This window comes from Tursiops truncatus, chromosome 20 (genome assembly GCF_011762595.2).
Source record: "Tursiops truncatus isolate mTurTru1 chromosome 20, mTurTru1.mat.Y, whole genome shotgun sequence".
NCBI classification, from domain to species: Eukaryota; Metazoa; Chordata; class Mammalia; order Artiodactyla; family Delphinidae; genus Tursiops; species Tursiops truncatus.
In genome coordinates, this window is record NC_047053.1 from 31,408,124 (window position 1) to 31,421,223 (window position 13,100).

The window sequence follows — 13,100 nt, forward strand, 5'->3', positions numbered from 1 at the left end:
GTGGCTTCTCTTGTTGCGGAGCATGGGCTCTAGGTGCGTGGGCTTCAGTAGTTGTGGCACGTGGGTTCAGTAGTTGTGGCTTGTAGGCTCCGTAGTTGTGGCACATGGGCTTAGTTGCTCCACGGCATGTGGGATCTTCCTGGACCAGGGCTCGAACCTGTGTCCCCTGCATTGGCAGGCAGGTTCTTAACCACTGCACCACCAGGGAAGCCCAGAAATGGGGTATCTTTAAATGATATCCAGTGATAAGTTTTTGTGAAAGTAATACATTCATACATTTCCGGGAATACTGCTGCATTTTGGGTGTCACTATGACTTATGTAGTTAATGACATGAATACTTTCGTACTTTTTTATTAACTCCATTCCTAAGAATTTGTCCTTTAAAATACCATCATTTATATGTATGAAATATGTAAAAGTGAAAAGAGTTATGGTGTGAGAGTGCTAGAATTGTAGATAATATTTAAGATTTTTTCCCCTTAATTTTGATATTACTTGCTTTTAAATGAAAGGGGAGAAAATACCCACCAGGAATCCTAATCCTGGAAAATGGACTAAGGTGCAGGAGGCTGAGGGTCTTTAAACCCATGTAATTTAAACCTGTGAATTTCTATAATCTAACTGAAATATAGGCAGTGAACCTATTGAACATTTTAGTTTAAAAATAAATCTAAGAAATTAGGTTAAAAATGGCAAGTTTTGGGCTTCCCTGGTGACGCAGTGGTTGAGAGTCCGCCTGCCGATGCAGGGAACATGGGTTCGTGCCCTGGTCCGGGAAGATCCCACATGCCGCGGAGCGGCTGGGCCCGTGAGCCATGGCCGCTGAGCCTGCGTGTCCGGAGCCTGTGCTCTGCAACGGGAGAGGCCACAACAATGAGAGGCCCGCGTACCGCAAAAAAAAAACCAAAAAAAAGGCAAGTTTTGTTTCTTTTATAGTGATCACTTTATGTCTTTTAAAACAATAGGTAATCAAGAATAGCAAGACAGAAATCCCAGAGCTGGAATTATTTCCTCGCTATCTTCTCTTCCTGAGACAGCAGCCTGCCACTCGGACACAGCAGTCTAACATCTGGGTGAATATGGGTATGATGAGCCTGAGAATGTTTCCTCAGCATTTACCAAGAGGTAACTTAAGAATGCAGCAAGAATACCATGCATCTCCTTAAAAAAATAAAAACCAATTTGCTCATAGTCTGGTGCCACTGTACTAATACACATTTTCATCTGTTTTCATACAGAATCAGTAAATCACTTGTGGGGCTTAGATCTACGGTCATGCGCAAGAACTAGATGGGGTAGAGGCAAAATCTCAGCAGCAAACTGAGAAATGTTGTTCCCTTTTTTGGCTTGTAAACATACAAAGATAATACGTAGAAGTAAATTTTATTTATTTTGTTTCTTTGAGAACAAGACATTGTAAATTATGTGCTGGACCTAAATTAGAGTCTGCCAGTCAATGACTGGTCTTTTCAACTCCACTCAAATTTCTAAGCAGTAATTTCTTTGGCAATATCATCTTTTTTTGTTTGTTTTTTGTTTTTTTTTTAACAAAACATGATACATTTCTCATACTAGGTCCAAGGAGCCTTTATAACAGACAGATAATACAAAGGAAAAGATACATTTTTGAAAATGAAATTGACACATTTTCTTTCAAAAACATCAAGCCTATCAAAATGACATATAAGTTCTCGTTTTAATGTAATACATGCAAAAAGTTCCCTTTTGATTTCTCTGTGAGGTTAAATTTTATTTTATTTTTCTAACATCTTTATTGGAGTATAATTGCTTTACAATGGTGTGTTACTTTCTGCTTTCTAACAAAGTGAATCAGCTGTACATATACATATCCCCATATCTTCTCCCTCTTGCATCTCACTCTCACCGTCCCTATCCCACCCCTCTAGGTGGTCACAAAGCACCGAGCTGATCTATGAGGTTACATTTTATTGATGGCCTGGACTTGCTCAATGCTTTTGCCTTGCAAATATTTGAAATAGTTCTTCTTCAGCAAAAATAATGAGTTCATCCATTTACACATAGTCCCACACTGTGTTAACAATGCCAGAATGATGTTATAATTAATATAACTTAATATGAAAGAACTACCTTTGAATCCAAACCAACCCTATAAAGTATCATCCCTCCTTTGAAATGTAATAGAGTAGTTTTATATCTTCATTAAAGGTTGTATTCAGATAATATATGGAGATTCTTACACATACTGTTTGGTAAGAATTATAGCAAAGCAGTGGCCTCTGCCTAACCAAACTTTGTCTTGGAACACATTAAAATCAAGGAACAGTGAAATAAGAATCTCTCTGAAACACTCTTAATTTAATTTTCCATTGAATAATAATAGTATTTGCCTTGCTCCCATGGCACCCTTAGTACATATCTTTTTCAATTCTCTTTGAAAGATAACATGAGAGGCAAGATGTGTTGTTGCGCTTTTAGTAAGTATTCTTTGTAACTCTTGTGCTGATCCTAGATTTTTGCTGCTTCTGTAAATTCCACTAGATTTGTTGGTGCTATTCAAAAGCACAAAATTATGTATAATAAGTGGCTGCCTGCTTAATGAGCTATGCTACAAAAACTGTCTAGAATTCAAATAAATTTCTTATGTGGCTTAAGGACAATAGAAGTTGACTTGGACACTGCACTAGCAAATGCTTCTGAATCCTAGAACTGGGTAGTTATTATGCTCCAAATTTGTTCTTAATTTGAAATTTTATTTCTTACTAATTAGTTGTGAAATCAATCATTAATCACTTTGAAGTTTATAAAAATATGCTTTCTTGCTGTAATCTTATAACTAATCCTCTGATGTGTTTTTGGAGAAATTTGCTCTTTTGTTTTCTTCTAGGGATTATCCTTTGCTTGCTGATAGTAAATGATTTGCCTTGCTAGATGTTTAAAAATTGATCATGGTTGGGTTTGTTCTCCATAACGTGGTTTTCATCTTTCTCATTACTCAATTTATCACAGCTGTTTACTAGGCTCTTCTATTCCTTTTGGAATGACAGGTATACAAACCTTGCCACAGTTAACAATGACTTAATTGTAGCCTTTTCAACAGACAAGAAGTCATTGTTAGATGATTTTTCAGCTTATTTTAGGTGAGTTAATTCTTGGAAACTCTGAAAAAGTGGATGATGCCAGTACTTTTCTCCTCTGTTTAGTAGGTAAAGACTCAAAGCACATTTAATGGGAGGAAAAAAGCTAAGTCACCATTGAATGGATGGAAAACTACCTCGAGTGTATAATTGTACCCTTCATGGATTATATTGATATGTTAAGTGTATTTTAGTTTTGGGTTGCTCAGTAAACTATAACCTCCCATAGGCAGAGATGACCATTTTAAGCTACAGCTTTTGTCTAGATTTTTGGCTGAGTAGTTACCCAGGGTTTAGCATATTGTTTTAGCAACCTGTTTTTGATTTCCATAATCTCTTGTCATTTTATCACCCTTTTCTTTTAAAATATGTGGTTAGACTTGATATATTCTTCCTTCAGTATTCACTCTTTCCTCTTATTGCCTCTTTTTGTTTCCACCTTGAGCCCTTCAAGAATTCAAGGTCATGTCTGCTTTTCTCTTTTCGGGTGGGCAGGCCATATGATTCCCCCCTTACTACCTTTCAGTAGGGCAATTTTTTTGTCATGGGAAGTTTCTTGGCTTCACTTTAAAGCTTTGTTTGGCCAAGTAACATCTATGCCTACTTAGAATTCTAAGTACAAGTAACAATTCTTGTGTAATTGTACCAGTGTGCTAGGTAATTGGGCTACTTAATGAGAGTGATGTGATTAGTAACTCAAAGACAGTTTAAGAAAGTAGATCAGGTAAATCCAATTATCTATCTGTGGAATTCAAATCCAGCCCCATTTTATCTTCCCCATTTTTACACTGAGTTTTGATTTTGCTATTGAGTGTGACTCAGCTGAGGGCAGCCTAGATACAGATGCCCGTTGATATTTGCCAGTCTTCTTGGGATCCAGATACTGCCAATTATTTGGGCCTCTAATTTTGTTGTTCTTCCTTTCAAAGTTAAGGCTTACTCTAAGACACTTAGTTCTCCTATCTTCATTTTAAAGCTTTCTCTTAAAGCGTCTTAATTTATAAAATTATTAAATCTGTAACTCTCATTTCTCATCATGTCCAAAAATAGTATGGTCCCCATTGCTGAGAGGGGTGTTTTTTTTTTACATCTGCGTTTTTCCTTACTGTGACTACTGTGACCATAGGAAATGTACCTTCTCCGAATGCACCATTAAAGCGGGTCTTAGCCTATACAGGCTGTTTTAGTCGAATGCAGACCATCAAGGAAATTCATGAATATCTATCTCAGAGGCTGCGCATCAAAGAGGAGGATATGCGCCTGTGGCTATACAACAGTGAGGTAAGAGACATGTCGGAGTCAAGGAAAGTCCTGATTAAGTGTTAAATCCATGTTTCATAAGTATGGGTTATTTTTATCTACACTAATTGTTCTGAAAGCCATGTCTCGGAATCGCAGTGGAAACTTCAACTTTTAAATTACTGGATGCATACATATAGATATTTGTCATCTGAAACCCATAATAACAGTCATGGACAGTACCATCTTGTAAAGATTATTATTATAAAGTAACGGCAAATATCACTTTTTAACAAATAGTTTATTTTTGATTTGTCTTAAAGTAACTTATATAGATGTTAAAAAAATTCAAACAATACAAAAGTATGTAGTGAAAATTCTTCCTTTCCATCCTCTGACCCCTATCTTCCATTCTCCTCAGAGGCAGTGCTGTTAATTGCTTATATATTCTTCCTAACACATGCAATATATTTCCATTAATACTCTGAAATTGGATCATAAGTAGTTTTAACCAGTTCTTTATTCCCTAGTTCCTTCTTTCTTACATTCTCCTTTGGTCACCATTGAGAGGTGACCAGTTGTATAATAAGTTAAGAGCAGAGGTCCTGGAGCTACACTGCCACGGATTAAATCTTGGCCCTCACACCTGTTAGTCGAATAACCAAGGGCGAGTCCCTTGACTCTGTGTCACAGTTTTCTCATGAGTAAATGGGGAAAATAATAGTATTTCCCTTAGGATAGTTGTAAGAATTAAATGAATTAATTTTCTGAGCACTTTAGACAGGGTGAGCATCAACAAAAATGTATAATTCTATTGCATGACATTTGGTTTTACATTTTCAATTCCTAGTAAATAATCAAGTTCCATCTTGACCACAAGCACATTTACTGAATTTCATACTAGATACTAAAAAAACTTCTTTTCTATCAGCTGTTCAGAAAATCTAAATCTCAATGAATTCTGGTTTGATATGTGATGAGTCTTTTCTGGTGTCCCCCAAATCCTATATAACTTTTTTAGACACATAAAGTATGTGTTTACAAAGTATACATTGTCTTTCCCTCATTTTGCCACCAAAATTATAAGCATTTCTGAATAACTATAATATGCTAAATATCTGTCACGAGTTATGTAACTACAAGGATGTTTTTAATTGTCATTCATTTTTATTTCCATATTTGTTTCATGTTTAGTAATTAAATTAACAAAACATTTCCTCCTCCATATACAGAATTACCTCACTCTTCTGGATGATGAGGATCATAGATTGGAATATTTGAAAATCCAGGATGAGCAGCACTTGGTAATTGAAGGTACAAGATGGAAGCATGCATTTGTATTAGATTTTTAGGGGAAGAATTTAAAGATTGAATTACTCACTGATAATTGATTTTATAGTTTTTCCAACTGGTATTTGATCACTATATTCTATATAGTAAAGAAAACCCATTAAACCCTTATGTAATCCTACTGTAATGTAATACTATTTATATTGCTTTAAGAGAAAAACATGTCTGCATTCATTGGCTGGAAAGGGTGGAAACAGTGGGTAAAAACAAGTGAATTCAGTTATAAGTTTATAGCTCCTTAAAATTTTCAAGCTGCCTCTTTGTCAGGAGACTTTCTTGCAACAGTTAGTGGTGCAGGCTTTTCATTAGTCAACACTAGTCATTCACCAACATAAGCATAGATTTACACACTGGCAAGCACACATCATTGAAAACTTAGTGTGTCTTTTCTCATCAAGATTCATGAAACAGGGCTTCCCTGGTGGCGCAGTGGTTGAGAGTCCGCCTGCCGATGCAGGGGACACGGGTTCGTGCCCCGGTCCGGGAAGATCCCACATGCCGCGGGGCGGCTGGGCCCGTGAGCCATGGCCGCTGAGCCTGCGCGTCCGGAGCCTGTGCTCCACAACGGGAGAGGCCGCAACAGTGAGAGGCCCGCGTACCGCCAAAAAAAAAAAAAAGATTCATGAAACATTCCTAGCTGCCTTTGTATTAAAATGAATAGATTACTCTGGCAGTTGTCACAATTTAAGAAAGCATTGTAATAGTTCCAATGTATTAAGTTTAAGAACTTTAATTCCTTCTATAGATGGTTGAGTATAATTTTACTTCATGTATGTAATTTAGAGATTAGCTTACTAATTAATTCTAACCAATAAAGTCTCCAGTGTAAAGAATTGGAATGGTTTCAGAGGCAATTACTAAAATTAACTTGATTTTTTTTTTCAGTTTCTGATTTAGAAATAAGAACTTTTTTTTTAACAGAAGCAATTTAGTGGGTGTGATTTGAATAGATAAGAAATTAACACATTGCTGTCTGTTTTTCCAGTTCGCAACAAAGATATGAGTTGGCCTGAAGAAATGTCCTTTATAGCAAACAGTAGTAAAATAGATAGACACAAGGGTAAGTCTACAGTGTATTATTTTTAAACAATCTTAAAATTATTCTTTTATTTTTCCTTCTCTCAACTGTTGAAGTGTTAACGACTTGTAGCTTTCTAGCTCAAAAGCGATTAGGCCCCCTCTTATTTTTCTTTTTCCTGAAGCATCAAATTTCTTTCTAACCATGCAATTAAATAATTTATATATTTTGAAAGACATAATTCTAGGAGAGAATTGTTTGAACTCTAAAAAACGATCATAACAATTAAAGAGAATCACTGCTGCTTCTAGATTACAAATGAACATAGATTATCATGATTGCCGATGATGCTCCATTAAAAAGCCTCTACTTAGCATTGCAAGACCCAATAGAGAAATATTAACTCCATTTAATTGATTAGAAGAGTTATAAAAATCATTGCATTGAATACAAATAACTGTTTGGTCATGACATCTTGCTACAGCTAGGCTTCCGTTCTCATGTTGTTTGTTCCAGTTCCGACAGAAAAGGGGGCCACAGGTCTGAGTAACCTGGGAAACACATGCTTCATGAACTCAAGCATCCAGTGTGTTAGTAACACACAGCCACTGACACAGTATTTTATCTCAGGGAGACATCTTTATGAACTCAACAGGTAATCTTCCTTGAGTCATTGGCTCTTAACTTTTATAACTTTGCTATGAACACAATATTACCTAAATCTCCTCTCTCTTCACCCTGGGGGAGCAAAGTCTTAATCTCATTTGCCCTATTAAGCATGAAGTAAGGACCAAATGCTACTTCTCTTATTTTGAAAAGATATTTTGATGTGAGGAAACAGACTCTAGGCATTTCTGTGTCAACATGATTGTGATTTATAAGAATCTTTGGCAACGAATTTTCCTCTCAAACTTCTAGGACAAATCCCATTGGTATGAAGGGGCATATGGCTAAATGCTATGGGGATTTAGTACAGGAACTTTGGAGTGGAACTCAGAAGAATGTTGCCCCATTAAAGCTTCGGGTAAGCATGTTAAAATAATATAAAGGTATTTAAGTCCTAAGCAGTTATTTAAGTAATTATTTTTCTCTATATGTTATTTATATTTAGCTTTTTAGTTTTAGTGTAATGTTTTTGGGTCCTTCACAAGGCATAAACTGGATGTCAGATACTTTTACTTCTTCACATATATGCAAAATACTACTATAGACATACTGGGTAGAAAAAGATCAAAAGTATAGTCTAAATTTGGGATGTCATTCATTTTACTAATTTATCAGGTATCTTACTTATATATACAGTAAGCCTTTCTTTCTTAATCCTTCACTATTAGCAGTATTCTAACTGCAAGGTAGACTTGAGTCTAATTAATGATACTCCATACATTTTTAACATTACTAAGATAATTACTTCTATCTGTAGAATTTTAAAAAGTAGCAGAAAGAAAGAATGTAATTAAATGGATACAAATTTGACATTAATATCATATGCAGTGAATTCTAGTTGATGTTAGGATTACCAGCCACTGTAATAATTATGTATTAACTCATTTAATCTTCTAAATGGCCCTACAGTATAAAGCAACATTATTATCCGCATTTTATGGCTCAGGAAACTAAGACTCATAGCAGTCAAATAGCTTGTCCAAGGTTGCAAGCTAGTTACTAAGTCCTCACAGTTGAACATGAGGCTATTCTGCCTCTAATAATAAAAGCTAGGATACAACAAGACCAGAAAAGCTAACTGTAAAAGAAAACATTATAAAAGGGAATCTTCCAATGTGAGCAAATGCCATTTTAATATTTCCATCTTGTATCTTAAATAGCTATGTACCTTAAGAACTGTTTGCTTATATGATGCTAAACCAGGACATAGGATTGGCCATAATACTTTTTGGGGCTGGGGGAGGGAGCATCATTTGAGATTAAGATTAGAAAGATTTCATGATTATCCAAAATATGTTTGCTGAAATAGAGACAGACTAAATACTATACTATGTATCTTCTTCTAATGCCTCTGATAGAATTATGGGCATGTTCTTTCTAAACTTTATGAGATAGCAAATAATGAGTTTGATTCCTCTTATATTTATAGTGGACCATAGCAAAATATGCTCCCAGGTTTAATGGGTTCCAGCAACAAGACTCCCAAGAACTTCTGGCTTTTCTCTTGGATGGTCTTCATGAAGATCTCAACCGAGTCCATGAGAAGCCATATGTGGAACTAAAGGACAGTGATGGCCGACCAGACTGGGAAGTAGCTGCAGAGGTTTGTCAGTTTTGAGTTTCTAATGTAAGCAATAGATAAAATATTCTGACCACAAATACGTGTTGCACAACTTAATGATAACTAAACTATTCTGCGGTCAGAATTTTACTGCGAAAATGAAGGAATTTACGTTTCTCTGCTTATTTCTTGTGCAATAATCCTAAAACAAAGCATCTTTAATGAAAATAGAAAAGTGTTTCCTCTTCAATGTAAATTTGGGGGAGAAGATGTAGGAATAATCATTCAGTAGAAATTTAGGAGTCCCCATAATTGCTAAAGTAATGTGTACAGTGACCAATAGGCATATTTTATCCGCTTTTTAATGGACAAAGAACTCATCATTGTTACTATGGTAAGAAGAAAGAAAAAAATAGGGTTTTCCGTCTGAGTTTAATACGTTATAGATTGAGCAGAAAGAATCACATTCTATTGTGGACCGCCAGGGAAGTCCCGATGGTGGTATTTTTAAAGAAGGGAAATATGTAAGCCCAAAGCTGCCGACGCAGAGTGATCTGGCTATGTCACTACAGTCTAGATTTACCCCAGTGAGTGCTGCTGCTACACTTGGCAGCTCTTCTGTGTTACCACTGTTGCCAGAATTCTTGAAGTATTTTATGTATTTCTCTACTATCTCAGTAGACAGTATATTTTAAATTACATATCTGACTTGTAAATTTGTAGGCATGAAGCTTTTATTTTTTAAGGATTATATTCTTGACATTTAGATCTAATATATTTAACCATTTTCTTTGAATTTGGGGAGATAAAAAATTTCTCTAATCATTTTTCTTGCTAGGCCTGGGACAACCATCTGAGGAGAAATAGATCAATAGTTGTGGATTTGTTCCATGGGCAGCTAAGGTCCCAAGTCAAATGCAAGACATGTGGGCATATAAGTGTCCGATTTGACCCTTTCAATTTTTTGTCTTTGCCACTACCGATGGACAGTTATATGCACTTAGAAATAACAGGTGGGTCGCAAAGTTATGAAAAATTATTTAATTCCATTGTCTTTTACCTTATTCAAGCAGCCTGAATTTGTAAGTATAGTCATTTGTGTATAATGCATTCTCATAAAGATTGGTAGTCAGCGTGTTATAATTTTTTTTTTTAATTTTATTGGTGTTAGTTGGTTTACAGTGTTGTGAGCATGTTACAATTTAACAGTCTAATTTCAGGCATGATTTGAGGTTTGAAAGACTTGGAATATGGGTCCATTTTTGTGCCCATTGAGTCTTCTGTCAGTTTCAAATGTGCCAGGAACTCTCTTTAAAATCTTGCAAAGCCACTCACACTTCTGTATCAGATGAATATTCAAAAAATAATGATTTTACTTAAGATTATCTTTAAGCACCATCTGTCGTAGTGTTTACATATAAAATTAAAATTCTAGACTGAAATGTTTGCTATTTCCAAGTCTCTCTCTCACACACACACACACACAGTGTAAAGCTTTCAATGAAACCTGAATTTTACTCGTAAAAAAATCTTTTCTCTTTACTAGTTATTACGTTGGATGGTACTACCCCTGTACGGTATGGACTAAGACTGAATATGGATGAAAAGTACACAGGTTTAAAAAAACAGCTGAGCGATCTCTGTGGACTTAAATCAGAACAAATCCTTCTTGCAGAAGTACATGGTTCCAACATAAAGGTGATATTAGCTGTTCTTTTTAGGAAACTCTTGATTCCATCCTTCAAAGATCACAGTTTTCTCAATTAATTATTGTGTCAAATGACCAAGGGAGATAATAAAACACAACAAAAACTGGAAAAAAATTTGTGAAGTTTTTCGTTCTGGAAGAAGCTTAAAAGAGTTGTCTACCAGGGGCTTCCCTGGTGGTGCAGTGGTTGAGAGTCCGCATGCCGATGCAGGGGATGCGGGTTCGTGCCCCGGTCCGGGAGGATCCCACATTCCGCGGAGCGGCTGGGCCCGTGAGCCATGGCCGCTGAGCCTGCGCGTCCGGAGCCTGTGCTCCACAACAGGAGAGGCCACAACAGTGAGAGGCCCGCGTACCGCAAAAAAAAAAAAAAAAAAAAAAGAGTTGTCTACGAGAATAAAAGAGTAATAATGACAGTGGTATTTTTTTTTATTTATTTATTTTTGGCCACATTGCATGGCATGCAGGATCTTAGTTCCCCTACAAGGGATCGAACCCGTGTCCCCTGCGGTGGAAGCACAGAGTCTTAACCATTGGACCACCAGGGAAGTCCCAATGGTGGTATTTTTAAAGAAGGGAAATATGTAAGCCCAAAGCTACCTATATGGAGTGATCTAGCTGTGTCACTACAGTCTAGATTTACCCCCAGTGACTGCTGCTGCTACATCTAACAGCTCTTCTGTATTACCACTATTGCTAGAATTCTTAAAGTATTTTATATATGTACAAATGTGTTCTTTTAGTACTTATTTATGAATATATATACCTGGCCTTTCAACACACTAAGAAATTAAAGAGTAAAGACAAAGTGACACAAATCACTTCTTGCATACCAGCTGGAGAAACAAGAAATTTAATAAATATATTGCCTACCCTAAATTGAGCTCCTACCACTGGTATTATTTATATTCATCTTTGGGATTTCTGAACAAACTCCCACCTCTTTGACATTTTTTTTCATACGTAATGCGGAGGTGAGATCTCTCTGGGGATTTTGGGTTTAGATTCTTGAAATGATGGACAAAACTTAAGAAGTCAGTTATACACATCATACTGCCCTCCTATGAAAGGGGATAATGGTTTTGTCAGGAAGGTTAGTTTTCACTTAGTTTATCAAGCTTTCATTTATAGTTATTTTAGAAAAATTATTCGGACATCTTATTTGTTTTACTGATAAAAGGATCTAAGACATTTGCTTCAGATCTATCAGAGGGATGATTCTCCATTTTATCTGAAACATCTCCCCCTTCTCATCTTGCCTCTTTTTCTATAGAATTTCCCTCAGGACAACCAGAAAGTACGACTCTCAGTGAGTGGATTTTTGTGTGCATTTGAAATTCCCGTCCCTGGATCTCCAATTTCAGCTTCTAGTCCAGTACAGACAGGTAAGATAGAACTAGAGCTCCTTCTCATGATTTTAGCTTTGAATAACAGTCTAAGGGTTGTCATCCTTTTTAGGCTTTTGTTTAGGCTAAAAATATTAGCGCAAAAGAATTTTGGAGCCTGAAGGAAACCTTGGTGATCATTTATCTCAAATCCTCATTTTATAGGTGAGGAACCTAAAATTCAGAGAACCTAAGTTAGATAGGTAGTTACTAGCTAAATCTACCACTGGAATTCAGATGTCCTTTAACTCTTTTATCTAATATTAACATGGTAACAGATGGTATGAGAGAAATGTACTATCAGAAAACAAAATAATAAATTTGACTAAAAAGGAATCTGTTTATCTAATATTGCCTGTGATTTAATATGGTCATCCAATGAGTCTTTTTGGCCATTAGTGGGGTTTGTCTCCTCTTTATACTGTTGCCAGTTAGATTCGTTCCCCAACTATAACATGCTTCAGAGAGAATGAGGCTCCTCTCATTGGCACTCAGTAGATAGTACTGATGGTTGATAGTACTGATTTAACATTGCTTTTTGGTTATCATCACTGTCCAATAGAACTCTCTGCAATGAGGAAAACTTCCTGTAATCTTTGCCATCCAATAGAGTTATCTACTAGTCACATGGACTGTTTAGCACTTGAAATGTGGCTAGTCAAAGGGAGGAAATGCACTTTTAATTTAATTTTAATTTAAAAAGCAGCGACTTTCATCAGTTGTAACAAATGTTTCACTCTGGTGGGGCAGGTTGCTACTGGGGGAGGCTGTGCTGGGTGGGGGCAGGCAGCAGGTGGGAAATCTCTACCTTGCTCTTTATTTTACTGAGTCTAAAACTGCCCTAAAAAATAGTCTTTTTTAAAAGTTAAACAATTTTTTAAAAACCCATCATCTGGCTTGGGACTACCGTCTTAGAACATTTCTAGAAGAATGGAGAAATGAATTTTTAGAGGAGAGGAAAAAGAAAAGCAGTAGAACTGTTTTCGTGCCACAACACGGTACTAATAAAGATTGTTGGAAAAATTCTACTTACTCTTTCTGTCAGCTACTCATGCTTT

At 36.2% G+C, this 13,100-nt stretch overlaps 1 protein-coding gene across 2 annotated transcripts in view; it reads left to right on the forward strand.

Moving 5' to 3' along the window:
* Positions 1 to 13,100, forward strand: part of USP32 (ubiquitin specific peptidase 32) — a 150,792-nt gene that overhangs the window by 113,640 nt on the left and 24,052 nt on the right. Inside the window, exons 16-25 of one of the 2 annotated variants that reach the window (XM_073797726.1) lie at positions 968 to 1,127; positions 4,245 to 4,399; positions 5,590 to 5,671; positions 6,693 to 6,767; positions 7,242 to 7,380; positions 7,644 to 7,749; positions 8,821 to 8,994; positions 9,791 to 9,965; positions 10,499 to 10,650; positions 11,931 to 12,042. In XM_073797726.1, the coding sequence (XP_073653827.1) occupies positions 968 to 1,127; positions 4,245 to 4,399; positions 5,590 to 5,671; positions 6,693 to 6,767; positions 7,242 to 7,380; positions 7,644 to 7,749; positions 8,821 to 8,994; positions 9,791 to 9,965; positions 10,499 to 10,650; positions 11,931 to 12,042 (1,330 nt within the window). The remainder of the gene's footprint in view (positions 1 to 967; positions 1,128 to 4,244; positions 4,400 to 5,589; positions 5,672 to 6,692; positions 6,768 to 7,241; positions 7,381 to 7,643; positions 7,750 to 8,820; positions 8,995 to 9,790; positions 9,966 to 10,498; positions 10,651 to 11,930; positions 12,043 to 13,100) is intronic. The other variant, XM_073797727.1, reaches the window with a different exon arrangement.